The sequence below is a fragment of the Porites lutea genome, chromosome 3 (assembly GCF_958299795.1).
Source record: "Porites lutea chromosome 3, jaPorLute2.1, whole genome shotgun sequence".
NCBI lineage: Eukaryota > Metazoa > Cnidaria > Anthozoa > Scleractinia > Poritidae > Porites > Porites lutea.
In genome coordinates this window covers 10,390,529-10,408,831 of record NC_133203.1, presented here as the reverse complement: position 1 = coordinate 10,408,831, position 18,303 = coordinate 10,390,529, and the positions used below count along the sequence as shown (strand labels likewise).

General features: G+C 39.8%; 1 protein-coding gene across 1 annotated transcript; it reads left to right on the top strand.

Annotated features, from left to right (window-relative positions):
• Positions 1–5,966: 5,966 nt before the first annotated feature.
• On the top strand, positions 5,967–9,369 carry LOC140929365 (radial spoke head 1 homolog). Its single transcript, XM_073379164.1, has 2 exons — positions 5,967–6,120; positions 8,671–9,369. Exons 1-2 carry the CDS (start codon positions 6,067–6,069, stop codon positions 9,289–9,291), a joined length of 675 nt encoding a protein of 224 aa, XP_073235265.1. The 5' UTR covers positions 5,967–6,066; the 3' UTR covers positions 9,292–9,369.
• Positions 9,370–18,303: the final 8,934 nt, after the last annotated feature.

The following is an 18,303-nucleotide window of genomic DNA, read 5'->3' as shown; positions in this document are numbered from 1 at the left end:
ACTCTATATTTCATCTCTGGAACTGAGTTGAACACATTGAATGGACACCTCGACACCGGTGAGGCGAGATGTCGATACCGAACCACCCTGTTTACATACATGAAGAGACCTGCCCTGTTCTCTTAAACTAGCCTAAAGTTATTCAACGGTTTATTGCCCTTCCTTTTACAATTCAAGGGAACATTCTTCTAGCGTGGGATGGAGCCACAGATGGCCCAAGCTCGAAACATGACCATCGGCACCCTTACGTAACCTTCGAAATAATATAAGGATTTGTATGGTGAAAAAACGATTGTTTCTGTAGCCCACGAATGTGAAAGGATTTAAATTAACATCTGCTAACTTCACTTCAAACGTGTTTTTTCTTGCCTGTGTGGTTTTGGAGCCGATTTATGGCCATTTTATGGGATATATTGGAACCGGTTTGTTCTCTCTACATGTCTCTATAAACCTTTACAATGCCAACCTTGGCGGAAAGGAATATAGAGAGAACAAACCTGTTGCAATAAAACCGATATAATATCAGTAACCATAAAACGACTAAAGAAACCACACGGGAGAAAAGAAAGACACAACTTGGGTGAGCCCGGTTTGCCTATTTTTATTTAAATCCTTTCACATTCGTGGGCTACAGTACTAGAGATTACATGTTCTCTTGTTTACAGTGACAATCGTTTTCCACCATGCAAATCCTTATTTCGAACGATACGCAACAATGTCAAGAATGGCCAAATCCTGCCAGTTTTGAGTTTGGGCCACGTGCGTTACATCTGTGCCTGAAAAAGAGATATCATTGATCAGTCAGTGTAAAAGTCAATGTCGGCCTAGGGCGAAAGTGCCCACCCGCGCAAGTAATTGTGGAATTATTGAGGAGAGAGATAAACGCGAAAGCCAACTCAGGGAAATCAAAATCACAGATTGTTTGTTTTAATGTCTCCCCTGTCAAGAAACCAGAAACACATGCAAACTGATATTACACGAAAATATCCTTGTCCCCAATTCGTGATCATTAAAAACGGCGTCTCTCGAAAACTGTAAGAGTTGACATTCAATGACGTCTTCAATCACTTCATTAAAAACAACAACATCGATAACATCCAAACGCGGATGACACGGGTCAACCGAAAATTTTACAAAGAATGCAACTCAAAGTCCCTGTTCTCCCAACAGGGCGCCCAGACGCACAACAACCTCCTGGCCGCGGTTGTTCAAACGTTGGATAGCGCAATCCACCGGATAAATCACTATCCAGTGGGGAGCGTAATTGATTTCCGTAATACTTATCCGCTGGATAGTGATTTACTCCTTCCTCCAAACACACCTAGACTGTTACATAAGTGGAGCCAAGACTGGTCAATAAGAATCTAACGGAAGCAAGGGTAAAGTGTTACATATCTCCAATAAGAATACTTCATGCGTGGTTGAGAGGTAGTACACCCTCTATGGACAACAGTTCGAATGTGTACCATCCATCACTGACCTTGGCATTACTGTGTCAAACGACATGTCCAGGTCTAGAAATGAGTATAGCCGGAACGGATGTTTATCGTTTTCTGGGATACCGGGTCCCATATTTTCCAGTCGGACCCGAATAATAACTCGGACTCGACCTGCTTTATTCGGACACGAACTTAAATCGGATCCGAATTGCACCAGTCGGGTCCGATATTTCAAATCGTAATCGGGCTCGAATTGTTGAGAAATCGGGTCCGATTTAAATTATTCCGACCCGATTTCACAACAATTCGGGTCCGACTGGAAAATATGGGACCCAGTATCCCAGAAAACGATAAAAATCCGCCGGAACTTACTGTCGTGAAAGCTAATTGGTGCCCTTCTTAATCGATTCAAGTTTCCATCAAGTTTTAGTCAATTTAAGCAGTAGGCCATTTCTAGGTTTCAAAATCTATCACCTTTTGAAATGAAGGCTAAGTGCAGAACCTCTCTTGTGAAAATGAGTATCATTTGGGTGAGAATAATAGTCTTTATATCAATAGAGCGTTGGCTAGATCGAAAATGGCGAAAGTCAAGTCTACAGAGTGATCTGGAAGCGCACCAGTCATGATCATGCAGTGTTACATCGTCAACAATTTGATTAGTTCGCTGAAATCTGCTTATTAGACATCAATAATTAACGAGCATTCTTCAGATCAAGGGGTGCTGTTTAAAACTGTTAACAAGCTTATGCAGAGATTTCATGAGACGCGATCTCCTCCTTCTCCTAGCAATGCTTTGCTTGCTTATTCAGTTGCTGACTTTTTCACTACCACAAAGTTGAAAAGATACACACTGCCCTTGTAGCAAGAAACAGAGATCTATCGCTAGCTGATGACAATGGATTGCCTACAAACGCTGCTGAATTAAATAAGTTTCATTAGTTCAGTCAAGAAGATGTCAAGGAATTTGCTTACTCAAGGTGTTTAAGGCCTGGGTCAAAGGTGTGTTCTGAGAATATGAATGACTGACAATATCTCTCGCTAGGCGACCTAGAACAAAATAAATTTTTTCCCTAAAGTAAATCTTGAGGTTTTCTTATGCGTTAACGTTTATTTATGGACCAAAAATTTAAGATGAAGGAAATTGGCGAATTGGTGGCCAATTTACTTTGTTGGGATAAACAAATTGGCACTTCTGAAAGAGGATAAACATATCTAACTTTCTACGTTTGGAATGAATGTACGCGAAGTTTAAAATTGAATTTTTAAATAAATTAAGATTAAATTTACGCATTTAAAATTACGTTTTCTCTCATACTTTATTACTGAAGTGCAATGGACGGTCATTCCAAACGTGAAGTGTTAGAAATATTTAATATGAATTCGAAAAATGTTATTGCTCGATTTCTTTTCTTAAACAGGCCACCAATTGGTCAATAATTTACGATTTTTAGTAAAATGGTCACGTGACATATCACGTGACTTATTAACACAATATTTACACGTTAAAATGTTAAGTACAATGAGTTATTTATGTGTGCCAAATTTTAATTCAGCGCTATCATCTATGCCGAAGTTATAGTCTTCATTTTCGACAGGTAAACCCCTTAGTCACAGGCCTTAAACTACTTGAGTATAAGCCTCTAAGCAAATCCTGTTGTCTCGGTCCTCTGCAGGCATTAGTTCTTGAGGGTTGCTTCCCTGTGCTCCTACCTACCTTTACCAGGATCGTTATTTGTCCTAAACTAATGGTGTAATACCTGATGCCCTAAAGATTGCTTCGCTTTCACCTACATTAAGTAAACCAACCGCAAGCTTCAAGCAGTTCACAAACTTTCGGTCAATCTCAAATCTTAAGTTTATTTCTAAGTTGATTGCAAAGTCTGCTGCAGTGCAAACATGTTATGATCAACCATATTGATGAGACGTTTCAGTCAGGGGGGGGGGGGGGGGTACTCCCTATGATGGCCTATACGGGGAGGCTCCGCCAGAAAGGGGTATCTTTTTCAGGCTTCAGGTGTCTGAAAGGGTAGGGATTTCACTTGTTGAAGTATATCAAAGGGCAGCGAAATCTGTCATTTGGGTCTGTAAAAGGGCCCAAACGGGCTAACAGATGAATAAAACGTTCTATTTTTGTGATTGATTCCTATGTAAAAGACAGTGTATTTACAGCAGTTAAAAGGGATGCAAAGTTCTAAACAAGGTATGTGAAAGGTATATGAACATTTGTTGAGTACCCACTCCTCTCCCCCCCCCCCCCCCCGGGCGTTTTAGTCAGCGTACAAAGAATTTCACTCAACTGAAACAGCGCTATTCAGAGTACAAAATGACATCTTGTGTTCTTTGGGTCAAAACAAGTCGGTCATATTGCTTTTAGTAGACCTTACTAGACCAGCATTTGACACGGTGGATCATGCATTAATATTTTTAAGATTTGTAATTAATTGATCTCGATAATATGTTTTTATCTTTTAGTTTTTAAGTTAGAATAATCATTGTAAAGGGCCATGAAAGAGTAGCTGAATAGCGCTGTATCATAATAATAATAATAACAATAATAATAATAATAACTTTTATTATTATTATTATTATTATTATTATCATTATTATCAACAGCTTTGCTTTTACCCTCGTTTTAAAACGGAAGCTAGGGGCAACTCGGAAATGGCCTTATTGCAAATTAAACTCGGAAGAGTATTGCAGCACTGCTGCAAACTGGCCGCCGTGGACTGGGATCTCTTTGAACACCCGATTACAACTGCAAAGGCCATATCTTCATTTGGATTTTTTTTTTCCACAGTACACATCATCTTCGTTAGTATAAAGAAACAACTTAACAGCGTTGAAGAGTCTTAAAACTGATGAAAAGAATTTTAACGTCAATTCTTCAAATTAAATAACGGGTAACCAATGTACTTTCACCCGTCGGCAAAATAATGTTCTCTTCAACTGCTTCAAACACTTAATTAAGGCTTGTTGTTTTGGGAAACTTCAAAAACTTATGGAACATGCATGCTCCTAATAATACACTGAATAAGCACGTTAGAAAAGAGTTTGACCATGTTCAAGGTTCCAGACCAAGTAATTAGTAAGGCGCCGGTCGGTCACACATTTCTTAAACGGTAAAGTTTTCTTACCGTTTAAAAAATGCGTCCAACCTTTTTGTAAATGGACGAGTTTTAGAATCATTTTCATCGTCCACGCACATATCTGGGGTCTGTTTCTCAAAAGTCCCGCTAACTTTTTGGCCCCGTCGAAAAGCTGTTTCGTTTGTCGTGTTTTGTATTTAAGATCAAGATTCCAATAATTTTGAAAGTGGCATAATAAAACTATCAGTTAACGAAGCAAAACTGACTGGTTTGTGGGCTATAAACTGTGACAATGTTCAACAGGTTTTGATTTTAAAATTTGCCTTGGGGACCGAAAAGTTTTCCGGGCTTTCGAGAAACGGGCCCCAGAGCCGAATCAGACGTCTCAAAGGATTATTTCTTTTTTTATACGGGTTAGCTCTGAATCGTTCTAAAATTCTTCCTCTGGGAAAGTCGTCAGCTAGACTGATAAAATGTAACCAGGAGAGAGGCCCGGGAGGCCCGATCCCCCACCTCATTTGAAGACCAACTGAAGCCTGTGCATACAGCTAGCCTGTGAAGCATGCACCGATTGGAGAAATTTCGAGAGCCCTCCCCCTTGTGCACCTCAGGCACCCCATAGAATTTAACCATAATCAACAGAGAACAAAACAAAAACAAAAACCGGCAACTGCTGGCTAAGCAGGTTACCCATAGCCTGACACACAGACGATCTAAGGGCTTCGTCCGGCGCGTTCCCAAAGCGTTCGGCGGTAAAACGCAGAGGCTTGGCTTCCTTTCAGCTATTTAAGCCCCGATCATGTCAGTGACAAAGCACCACGAGAGTACATACCGGCTGTAAATTAAAAAGGAACGGTTGTGCTGAGATTGTTTATGCGCCAATACACGTTAATTTATCTTGCTTCTACCTCCTCAAACCCCTCACTACCCCCGTTCCTTTACGACTTCTACAACTTGGCTGGAAAGGAAATAAAAATGGCTGGCTACGGCCCTGAAACGGTAGGCCTACTGATAAAGTCGCTTTCTGAAACAACCACTGAACTTTCTGACATTGAACGAAAAAAGTAACTTAAAACATGCTTGATTTTTGTAAAAAAAGGCAAGGTGGCAGTGAAACATTTTTATCAAGCGTGAGATTCGATCATCTCAACGTCTTCGAAATTTTCTCTTTTCATCCTCCCACACGAGAACAGCTGCGTTTTCAAACATTTTGCAATCTGGAAGCTTCGTTTTTGGTGACCTATTTTCATCTGATATGAGTAAAGCCAATCCGTTAAGAGTGATGTCAATTTCAAATGCAGAGGCCAGACATGGATCGGAAAAGAACCGGTTCACTGAATCTCAGATATAATTTGAATAACAAATGCTTAAGACAGCTACTTATTTGAATTTTAAATTTTAAACTACAAGGATCAGTTGCTTAGGCAACACAAACTAAAGAGCCGCTGCAAACACAAATTGAAATCATATTTGCAGAGCTTTTATCGACACCAGAGTTTTCTCTCATCCATTTTTGAGTTTTAAAACTTCAAAACTCAAACATGTCAGACATAGGATCAGAAGAATTTGAGGAAGACGAAGGCATTAATCTTGGGGTAAGGCCATTCGCATTCGCTTTATTCATTTTATGCTGTCGAAATGGCACAGCAAACTGTCAAATGTCAATATTATTGAGAATCATTGTGAATCCGTCGCTTTTTATACGGTAAGCCTTGTAACTTAAAACTTACGATCTTTGTTCAACTTTCTTTCTGTCCTTTCAAAACCTTCATGAGCTACTCTGTTCGAACTGATTTTTTTTCGTTCGCCGGTTTAGGAAAGAACTTTAACAAGAATAAGCACTCAATGAATTGAATGTTTGATGACCCATAAGATTGTTTGAAATCATGAATTATTTGTCTCTACTTTAGCCTCGCATAAAAAGGTTGGAGAACGTATCCGTAACAATCTCGTATCTGTGTAGACGAAGAGAATTAAAGGGAGATTAGTGATCGCTCACCGAAATAATTGGTTTATTGGAGGTAAAATGACTAGCTACCGAAGAAAATAACAAACTGACAAGTCTTCTTATATATGAATATTAACAAGGCTGCAAAGCACGTGAAGTATCCTTTGGCCGACGACAATTATGAAATACTGAATGTCCTGTGTTTTCCGCGAGCGTCATGAGATAATGAGCATTATGACATCCAGTAGAAAATGCGTCCATTAAATAGTATTTTGGTCATAATTCACCGCAAAATATGCCATAAGAATGAAAACTGAAAAGTTTAAAAACATTAAGAATGAGTTTTATCTAAGACTTATCCCACATTCACCTGTTGGATATAAGAAGGCTCTACGTCCCACGGAGGGACGTCGATTTTTTCTTACAACCACAGTCGTTGAATAACCTTCCTTTAGTGTCCATCTAAAAGAAATTGAAGAGATTGTGGTACAAGTTTTAAGAGGGGGGGGGGGGGGGGCAGTGTGTTTGTTTATTGGGGAAATGAGAATGAAAGAATTAATGTAGAAAAAGGTGTGCACATATGCACATAAACCAGTTGGTCTACTACCTACTCCCTTCATGTTTTACATTTCAACTACCCCCAAATCCAATAATTTTCCATTATTTTAAATATACCTATTCAGTGAAAGCATTCAAAAAATCATCCTAAAATTTGAAACATTTATTGAACCAAGGTTCCGAACCCCGCTGAGCCCTTTGTTTTGATTGAACGAAACTTGTTGGTTAGGTCCTGTTCATTAACGAAAAAAAGGCGGAAAAAAAAAAACGAACAACTGAACAAGACTCGTAATGATGTGTAACCAGACTTCTCTCGTAATGAAATTGGTTGTTATGTACGGTGATATTAAAGTATCGTCCACAAACAAAGTTCTAGTTACTTTGGAAAGAAGGTATAGTCTGTAGTACTTGTTGTCACAACTTCTCCCCAGTTGCTAGGAGCAGGATCCAAGACTGAGCGGGCTACAGTCAGTCTAATAGTAGGAAGGAAAACCATGAGATCTGCAATGCTCATGCACAATTATACTCAAAAGCCAACTGCGACCAATACCTTATTGTTTTCTTACCTAAAAGCAGAGCTCTAAAAATCAGCCAGCCTTTTTCTGAGTTACCTCCAATGGTAAACGCAAGTGCAGAAAATATATCACCGAATAGAAGGCCTGAGGATCTCCTTGGCCTATAACTCTCCGCTTGCTCTCTCCGCTAGTTCTGTAAAATGTGATTTACATTGTACCATACTTGTCTCAGATATGCCTCGAGCCCAGAACATGGGAAAGTCACTAAAGAATGAGAGTTAACTGTGCAAACTTTGAGAATGTAGGCGAGGACAGCAAGAAAGAGTTAGCTGCCTTTCAGGAGTTTGGGCCTGAATTGTAAATTTGAAGCACATTATTCGGGACTGAAATATTTCAGTAAAAAAGTTCGTAAATCGATGTTTGAGAGATTCTAGAGTGGAGGACTAAAGGTCTCCGACCAGCTGTCGCCTGTCAGTCTTAGTTCCACCCGCGTTTAGGGTTTTTTAAAGTTTTGTTATAAAAAAAACCTAAACTAGAAACTGTGGAAAAATTTGTTTTTAAAAACATTTTGCTTCAGCCACGCCCTAAAAGATATTTCGCCACTTTAGAAACGAGAAGGAACTGGAGTCGAAACGCGTTCCGCAATTGTTTCTTGGATCGTTACTAGGGACGTGCGGGGCAGCTATTGGACAATTTTTTCCCTAGCCCTAGTAACAGTCCCAGAAGTCTTAGAAAGTTGACTCGATCCAGTTTCCTTCTGGTCTCTAAAATGTCGAGTCGCGCTCTCTCTGGTCTGATGAGGCCCAAGTACGCTAGACTCCAGCTCAAGCTCGGTCCAGACCTTTCGTTTGAAACACCACGCATTGGTATAAATAATGAAATAATAAGACTCTTTTCCAGGCTAATAATTTCTTGGATTTCAGTATGATGTGATCACCGACTACGATTTTAGGCACACAATTTTTTCTGCTTCCTGAAGTATGTGATTATGGAAGAGAAAAAGGGGGAGTCTTGGACTTTCAAATGGTTTTGGGTGTGCCATCGCCTTAATTGGTTTTTTAGTTATCTTAAATCGTTCAATGAGGTGAGTGCTTTTTTTAATGTCATTTTTATCTTCTCTGTAGGAGTATGAAGGTGAACGAAATGAAAACGAAGAACGTCACGGCTACGGCAAAGCAACTCTTCCAAACGGTGACACCTACGAAGGGCAGTACGAACACGGCAAACGCCACGGTAACGGCACCTACCGCTTCAAAAACGGCGCCAAATACATGGGTGAATATGCCAAGGGCAGGAAGCACGGCCAGGGTACGTTTTGGTACCCAGATGGCTCACGTTACGAGGGTGGCTGGGTGGAAGACCGCAGAAACGGCCACGGAATTTACTACTACTTAAATGGAGACACTTATGAGGGAGACTGGTACGAGCATCAGAGACATGGCCAGGGTGTGTACACGTACTCGGCAACTGGAACCAAGTACACGGGATCATGGGTACACGGCAAGCGAGACGGAGCGGGAGAGCTGGTCCACTCCAATCATAGATACGTCGGTAACTTTGTGGATGATAACCTCCAAGGAGCCGGTAAATATCGCTTTGATATCGGCTGTGAACAGCATGGGGAGTATATATTGGAAGAGAGGATTCAGGAAGGCGACACAGAGGAAGACGAACAACTCACCGTGTTGACAGCCAAGTGGAAGTGCTCACAGATAACCGAGATAGAGCCGGCGAAAATAGGCTGAAAACAGGACTGATCAAACTTTGGGGTTGTAATTTATTTTTCCTCTTTTGTAAATAAAAGTGAAAAAATGCTGTCTGAATTGTATGCGTCTAGCAGTTCTAAGCATCCTTAATAGGGAGCTTAAGTAACGACGACGGCGACGTCAACGAGAACGTCATGAAGGTGATGTTACACGGGACGATTCGCACACGACGATTTTTAGCCCAACACAGCGATGCAAAGTTGGAACAATGTTGTAGCCATTTGAAACAATGTCGCAACAATGTACATGTTGCAACGCTGTGTCGCGCTAAAAATCGTCTCCTGTAATAACACCTTAAAAGTACTACGTTTAGATTGGCAAAACAACAATTTGCAGGTGCATCACGCTTTTATGTACATTTCTTTACCGTCGTTGCACTACTACGACGTGAAAATGCCTAATTTCACGTTTTGTGGCGGACGTGAACACAAGACAACTACTTTCTTCTTCTTTCTCTGAACTTCGATACAGTCTTTTAGAATTCAACTATTGCCAAGATATGACGAATTGAATGTGATAAAATAAGCGGGATAAAGTTTGAAGCGGTACGACTTCACTTTTTAAGTGACGTTTTCGAAGCAATCGCTGTCGTCGTTGCTTAAGCTCCCCATATCTAAAATTGCAAAAACTCATCATGCTAAGCATGCTGCTAATCCAATGGCCAGAGTCAGGGTAATACGCTCATGATAGAATTTATCATAGTCACATCATCACAAAGTTTCCCTACAAGACCTACAAATGACAGCCTAGTCAAACTCTTTAATATACTTGTCCAAACATTTCTGTATCGGAAACTGCTCAGAAAGTGTTCAGATGAGAGTTCCCCATTCACATATATCCATGCTGCTGAATGATCTTCTGCATTTGCGAAGTTTTATCGGTAATCATTGTGTATTCACATTCTCTGTAACTGAAGCAGTTCCTATCAATATAACCATTAATCAACACCTTTCCATCTCCCCGGGACCACCTCTCACTATCTTTGCAATCAAGTACTTGTCATTGAGTAATCTGCTTAGTCATCACATATTTTAGAGTTCTTAGCCTTTGTCACGAAATCAGTATTAAGTTACGTAGGAATCGCTGTGTTCACGACAACTCATCTTGTGAGTGACCAGTTACACACGCTTGATTACTACTTGCAAACTGAGCAGAATTTGGGTGAATTTTGGGTGTCAATACGAGAGTATCATATTGTGTTCTTTAGTGTGGAATTCTGAGAGTCTTAGTGAAAAGATAATTTTGAGTGCCTCTTGACTCTGGTTCTACTATAATTTCACCGAGAGAAAATTAGATTTTGTTAGTAATTGGTTATTACGATTTTCCCATTTGTTCTTAAGAGTTGTTGGAGTGAACTTTGGCTTAGAGGAATATCTTTGCTTGTGACATCTAACTTCAACAGCTAGGAATACTGTTTGTTAAAAATATAAGATCAATGAAAAGTCTTTAGCACTCTCTGACTGTTTGAGGCGTTTCGTTGCGCGAGTGGATAAAAATCGTTGGACAACTGTCGGATACCAGATTTTTTTTGCTTGTGAAGCCTTGTATAATTAGATCATTATGATTAGTAACCCGAAGGTATCTCTAATATGAAAAAAGGCCAGATGCTTGTCGAAAATTCAGAATTAAACTCCTTAGGGAGATAACGGGTCATAATTAACGGCATTTCTTTTTTGTGATACCGGTAGACATTTCTTTACACACAACCCTAAGCGATACTGAATAGGCAAAAATATTGGGTTCCTGTCCTGAACACCCTCAGAGACCAAAATCTGCAATTTCTTTCCCTAAGAGGGAAGAAGAGCACCCTCGTCACATTTACAGTCGACTCCCGGTAACTCGAACCCTCTATAACTCGAACCTCTCGCTAACTCGAAGCAATTTTCCTTTCCCTTCAGATCATTTTCTATATAATTTTACCCTCGATAACTCGAACTTTTTTCTATTTCCCTTGAAGGTTCGAATTATCGGGAGTCGACTGTATAGGAGAGTAGATCCCCGGGACGATTATTCCTAACATATCCCGGGGATAGAGGGTTGTTACCAATGACCGTATCATGTGTAATTCAAACTCAAGGAAAAGGTTAAATGTTATCAGGAGCCCAATGCATTTTTCAATCGCATTAACATATTATTTTCAAGCTATAGAAACAGTTTGCTGCCCGACTCTGTCCATCTCTCAATTAATAATCAATATCATTAATGATGATATAACTATGTTTCCCCCTGCCCGGATTAAACCAATGGTAGTAGAATAATGTATGAAGAGACTCCTGGTATCAAAATTAGACGGTGAACATGTCCTTTAGCAGGGGGATATGGGACGAAAAGCCCGGAAGGGGTACTTAACAGAAGCTAGGGTGGCGCGCCTACAAAACCTGACCTTGCCTAAACATACCTTAACGAACACTGCATCCTTTTCCAAACCTTAGAATGAAGTGAAATAGCGAATACAGTAAGTTTTCTCTATCATTTACAAGGCGCTTCTGTTCCAAATATGTTAATAAAAGGCTTTCTAAATACCTAGATGACAGATTTCCAAGCCCTTTCAATCACATACTTCAACTGTGAAATTAATACCGCTTCATATCGCCCCTAAAACAATAAAAAAGGCAAAACTACAAAGACTACAAGATGACAGCTAAATCTTGTGTAGACCTGGATCAGTAAAAATCATTTGGAATACCAAGCGGTAAAACAGTAAACTGATCAGTACGGAAGACGATTGAGAGAAAAAAAACATGTACCGAAAAATCAAATTGTAGGGTGTAGAGGTCAGGGTGTCGTGTATTTGGCCGATATTTCAGTTTAAACTCAAATCTTGTTTGGGGGCTAAAAAGCAATGAACGATGCCACTCCATCCTCAATCAGTTATGAGAGGGTCTCAATGGGGTTAACCGATAGGCGTAAAACGGCCAAAAATTTAGTCGATAGCCGTAAAAATTGAAAAATTTTAACCGTTAGCCGGAAATAAGGTAAAAAAAGAGTTAACCGTAATAGAAATTGTTCCACAGAGTTGTTAATTTTAAGGAGGGTGCTAAACCCAATTATGATTGCGTTATTTATTTCCCGGCTACTTTGATTCCGTACGCACGTTTGGCCAAGCGCTTTTTAGTTGTGACCAAGACCTAGGCTCCTTTTCCGCCACTCTCTCAAGGAACTGATTTCTTCCATAGCGAAAATCTGGCTTCTTGCTGGGAATTAAAATTTGCGATTTTCAGGGAATCGTGCCTTCGAAATACTAGTGAAACAACACCCAGAGATGTCACTGTTTATAAAATGCGTTGCCGATAAACAACAATCCCTGCAACAATTCCCTGTTTTTCTATGACGCTACGGTATACATTGTGGCCTAGTCCCTGGCCTAGTCCCTGTACGGCGTCTTCCCACGCAATCTCAGTCAAGGCATTTCGGTGGCGTACCTGAGAAAAAAAACTCGCTCGGACCACGTTACCCAAAGCTTTAGCCGCGCGGAATAATGAGGGCTATGAACAAGCCAACGGCAGACGGTCGTTCTGTACAGTCCTTCGCTGTCATTAAAAACAATGGACACAGGAATTTTTTTATTGGCCGTTTTCAAACTAGAGCTAGAAATGGATTATCCGTCTGCGACTGGCCTGTGTACAGGCCCCCCCTCCCCCACAGAAACCCCTTCTTCGATTTTTTCTGAGGGGAGGGTGCGCCTGTATATAGGCTATCTGAAACGGATATTCTGAACGGATAAACTGTCCATCAAAATTGACGGACAAGGTCAGGCGGATTGTTCATTCAAAATTAAAACCATCCCATTTTCAAATTAAGACGTATTACCTATCTGATGCGAATTATCAAACGGATAACCCATTTCACACGAATAATCCGTCTCTAGTATGAAAACGGCCATTTCTGTTATAAATGAATATCGCGCCCCGGCCTTGAGTTGGGCGTTCGCGTGTCTGCTTTTGCTTTTCCACAAAGATTATTTTTAAATTGACTATTGACATTTCTATGCGAAAAATAATATTAGAAATGGAATACTTTATAAAAAGTATGATCTATCAGATGTTAAAATTTTTCAAAAAGAATAGCCTCATTTTCAGTCCCGAGATGATACTAAGACCTTTATTTTGCTTTGAAGATACAAAAAATACAGGTTTATTAATATTTAACTCTTTGAAACAAAAGACATTAATTTTTAACTTTTTTGTTAACCGTAACTGAAAAAAATTAACCGATAGCCGTAAAAGAGCCAAAATTTTAGCCGATAACCGTAAAAGCCACCACCCCATTGAGACCCTCTTATGACCATCTAACCTAACCAATCCTGTTCCCATTTTGAGAACATTTCAACCAAGTGATGACTCCATCAACGATGACCTCCCAAGAATGTCTCTTTGGAACCAATCCTTACCAACTGTGCAACTCTGGTCAGAAAGGCACGAGAGGAGCGCTTGGGTGTTTTTTTACAAGCCTATCATTTTCTGTTTGCTATGTATTCAAATCTCGTATATGTTTCTGTAATCATTTTCTTCTTTTTTAGCCACCGTTACAGTGCGACTACTCGAACTAGGGCACTTGAAAGAAGATTATCTAATCACGCTTTTTTTTGAAAACAAAAACTCTAAAGTTTTTTTGGCAAACGGACCAATAACATTCATAAATTTGAGGGAGGACATAGTGGCAAACTACGTTAACGCTGTCTGATAAACAATTACTAAAAAAATTCTGTAAATTGAGTAATTAGGGGTGAGTTATCAACAAACGGGCTCTGAAATGAATGAATTGATGAATAAACTTTATTAACATGTCAATAAAATATATAGCAGAGGAGAAACCATCAGCCAATAGGGGACACCAGCTAAGCATAAAAATGTATTAAACTGACCGAATCTATGTAAAGCTACGTAACTAAAAATCTAAAACAGTACATGTATAAAGTTTAAGATATATGTATCTATATAAAATACAGCAACGATGACGACAAGAGATCTAGGTCAATTGTCTTCACGTTGAAAACGGTATTATAAACAGGAAATCTAGGAATTGCATAGATAGCCGGCAGCCTGTGCAACTATCTTTTAAGAGGCTTGATAAGTCACGCTTTCTTATTCGCGATTTTACTTCTTATTTGCTTTATCTAAAAGTAAGGTGTGCGTCTCTAAACTGACGTTGAGACCGCAAATCCCGTTCTTGTGAGCCTCTCTAAGTTACGCCACTGTTTGGGACCAAGTTATATCTTAACGAATGTTTGCCATGAGTAGTAGTGTTAATTAAATATGGGTAGCGTAAAGTCAGTTTGTCTCAGCTGATAAGTATGGTTACTAAAAAAAAATACAAATAGACAAAAAAAAAATACAAATAGATTACAAATTGGTCTGGGACACAAGTTATGTTTCGCTTCAGTTGTACATTAGAATACATATATCTTGGAGCCGTCTGTTGCACAGAGTACAGGTAAATTTGCTTTATTATCTAAAAGTAAGATGTGCTTCCCTAAACTGACAGTGAGCCGGCAAACCCCGTTCCTGTAGCCTCTCTAATCTACGAGTGTCTGAGGCCCTGCAAAAGTGCCATCAGTACTAAATGGTAGTAAGTGAGGTGGGGAAGAATTACCGATTTATAGATTTGTAACTTAGCCACGGTAGGTAAGGTATCAGATTCCTTAACCCAGGAAATAGTGGAAACATAAAATTCCTAAAAATTCATATCAACCAGATATCAAGAGTATAAAGGACAGCGAAAGGAACAGCTAAGCGAAAAGGTGTGTTGTTGACTTGCGTTTCTTCAAAACACTGTTTCAAAGCGTGTTTCTGTTGTTGATTTTTGAAATCATGCTACAGCATACAAACAATCCGGTGAACGAATTCAAATGTCAAACATTTGTGCGTACTGCGAGTGCGTATACGTACAGGCTGGAACGTGTGGGATACCGAGATTTTTTCAACGCCAATCGATGACAATCGATGAGTTGCGACCACTTTTGTGTGATTATCGATTGGTCATCGATTGGCCGATGCCAATCGATGCCAATTAACTAACAAGGCATTGATTGTCATCGATTGATCGATTGATTTTCCGATCATCGGTTTCATCGATTGGTAACGCCCTGCTTAACCGTATCAGCCGGATGATTCTTTGACATTCTCTCTTTGATACCCTATTGAAGTTGAGTCTACCATCAATAGTTACACCAAGGAGTTTTAGATTTTCAGACTCAGTTATAATTCATCATCTGATACTTCTGAAGGTTGCCCTAAAGTAGATTCAAATCATACCAGTTGGTTGCTAGGATTGCGCTCTGCTGTAGTTGGGATACCACTTCTTTGCCTGCTATCTCTCAAATTTGATGATCATCTGCATACATAGTTAAACCCGTGTCTACACTATATTGAGATCATTCTGAAAGATGTTCCGGAGAAGCGGCCATAAGACTGACACCTGAGGGCAGCCACGATTTACTGGCCTCCAAGAGCTTCTTACCGTCCCGATTCGTACACGACATTGGCGATTGAGAAGTAACTCCGAAGCATGTCGACCGCCAGACAAACGCTTTCGACATGTCCGTAGAGAGGATACTGACAGATAACTTGTTGTCCTTAGCACGTTTCCAGTCCACCACAAGGCCAATGATTGTTGATTCACAACGGTGATGTCTTTCAGTTTTCAAAAAGAGTACACTGTCAACATGACCGTGATAAGCCTTTTTGTCATTTTTTATAAAGAACTCTATCAACAACTCATGTATATCTCGCCAGGTCAAAAGAGAACTGAGCATCTCTCTGCATCTCTGGATTCTAGGGATCAGCCATTTTCTCGGTACTGTAGATCGCACGTGTGTTCTCACCCTTCTCGCAGTGTAAAATCATTTCTCTGACTGAGTCGCAGTGGACACTAACATGACGAGAAGAAAAATTAGCACAGTGGCGACTTTCTCACTTGTACGGTCTTCAACTGTTTCCTTCAGTGTATCTTCTAAGTGTCAAAGAAGAAGAAGGCAGGCAGCCATTTCAGTTAAATTGACCGTCAAATACGACTCTACTGGCTCTGAAATTTGAGTAACGGCGGTAAAATAGAATTGCAAAGCAATGCAAGTTTTAAGCTCAATTTCCAAGTAAAGTTGAGTTAAGTAAGGAAAAGAAGCATTCAGCTGGATCAGTTGGTTTGTTGCGTTTTAACTTCGATCAACGCAGAAGAAACATACGGGGATGTTAAATTTAAGACTGCGAGGCCCTGCGGGTTTCAAAATTCGAGCCGAGACTTTATTTCTAACGATTCCGAGCCCGAGACTCTAAGTGCCGAAAATTTCGAGATTATGGTACAACTGAATAAAGCTAAAGAAAATAACTGAAAACACCAGTGGAAGCTAGTGCTAACCTACCAATTTTACTGTCTTAGTCGACCAGCTCAGTTCGATAAGCTGTACCCATGAACTCTGAAGACGAAACTGAAAGGAGAAAACGGTTTATTAGATGTTATTTCAGTTATTTAAGAGCTGAGACCATCCAAAATTTCGCGTTTTAAACCTAAATGATTCTAGAGGAAATCAAAGCGGCAACGTAAACAAAGGGGAATCCTTAACAACAAATGTACTTGAAAATCCAAGATGGCGCTCAGCGATAGACTTTCCTGGTAACTGATTATGTGTCAATATTGCGTGCCTCTCACCGCGACAGACATTGGTGCTTGTATATGGTACAATTTCACGCTCTTGCGCTTATTTCAGACCAAATTCTTGTTAAGCCCGGGCTTAATGACCTTAACGACTTCAAGGAAGCTACGCCCCTGTGTAGGTGTTCCTATGTCACAACGGAACGACCCAACGAATTTTTCTAAAAGAGTCCCTTTTTCCCGCGTGGAAGTGCCTTTTTTAATAGTTGGGTGGAAAAGTTAATGTTGAAAGCGCTGATTATTCACTTTGGTGAATAGAACAAGCGAGCGCGGTAATGGAAGTTTATTCCTGGTTAAGTCGAGAGAATGAGGGAAGAGGTTTTTAAAATAGTATACAGTCAGTCTACTTGTTCACAATTTATACGGTTCGTAAAGGTTGGCGACTCGGACAGCTTCGCCTTGTGTTCCTGTAGGCTACCAATTTGTTTTACACACTTCTACTAACAAGTGGGAAACTTAAAGATTTTGCCTATTCGTTCGCTTTGTAACAGTAACAAAAAATCTCCGATCCATAAGATGCTACAGGCCATAACTTTGGACTTGGAGCTACTTGGCCTTTTAATGGATTATGACTGAAACTTGTATGTATAAATTCATACTTGTTTTCTTAAAGAGAAAGAAAAAATAAATGAACAAGAAAAGGGAAATTGGCATGAGAAGGCTAAGTAAAAGAGGATTTTTTTGTCACGTAAGATTAAAACCGTTTGAACCTGTTGTAGAAGAAAACCTATTTGCATCCTTTTATCGCACCGATAATTTGGTGGGGTGGGAGTGTTTGAATAACGAAAATTTTCTTTCAAACATGATTCCTTGCATGAAAGCGCAGCTGATATTCTTAGATGCAGAGTGATCAATAATCCATACACCGCATCGTTTAAAATAGTCCGCCTATCGGATTCCAAGCGTGGAAGATTAACCAGCTGAAACACACAACCACCCCGGTAAATATAGATCTAAATTAAATTTGCCCTTACAACCCCTCTTTTCACACCTTGTAAGTTAACAATGGCATTCTGACCACTTTATTGCTCCTGTGCAAGTTTGCGTGAAATATTTGCGGTAAACATTGAAGCACGCACTTCACTACGGTACGTTTCGTGTATGCGTGCAATATAAATGAAACCTTTTCGTGATATTCAGCCCAGGAAATACTGCACGAGATTTATGTTCCGATAACGGATGAATTTTCGCGAATCAAATGAAATATTACCAAATATTTACTAGTTAACTTAAAATCACTGTTACCGTATTTACATACTCTTTTAGTAATCCGACACATTAATTATTTATATTGGAAGCTCATTGTTTTCACCTAAACAAAATGAGTAGCGTTTGACAGATTGG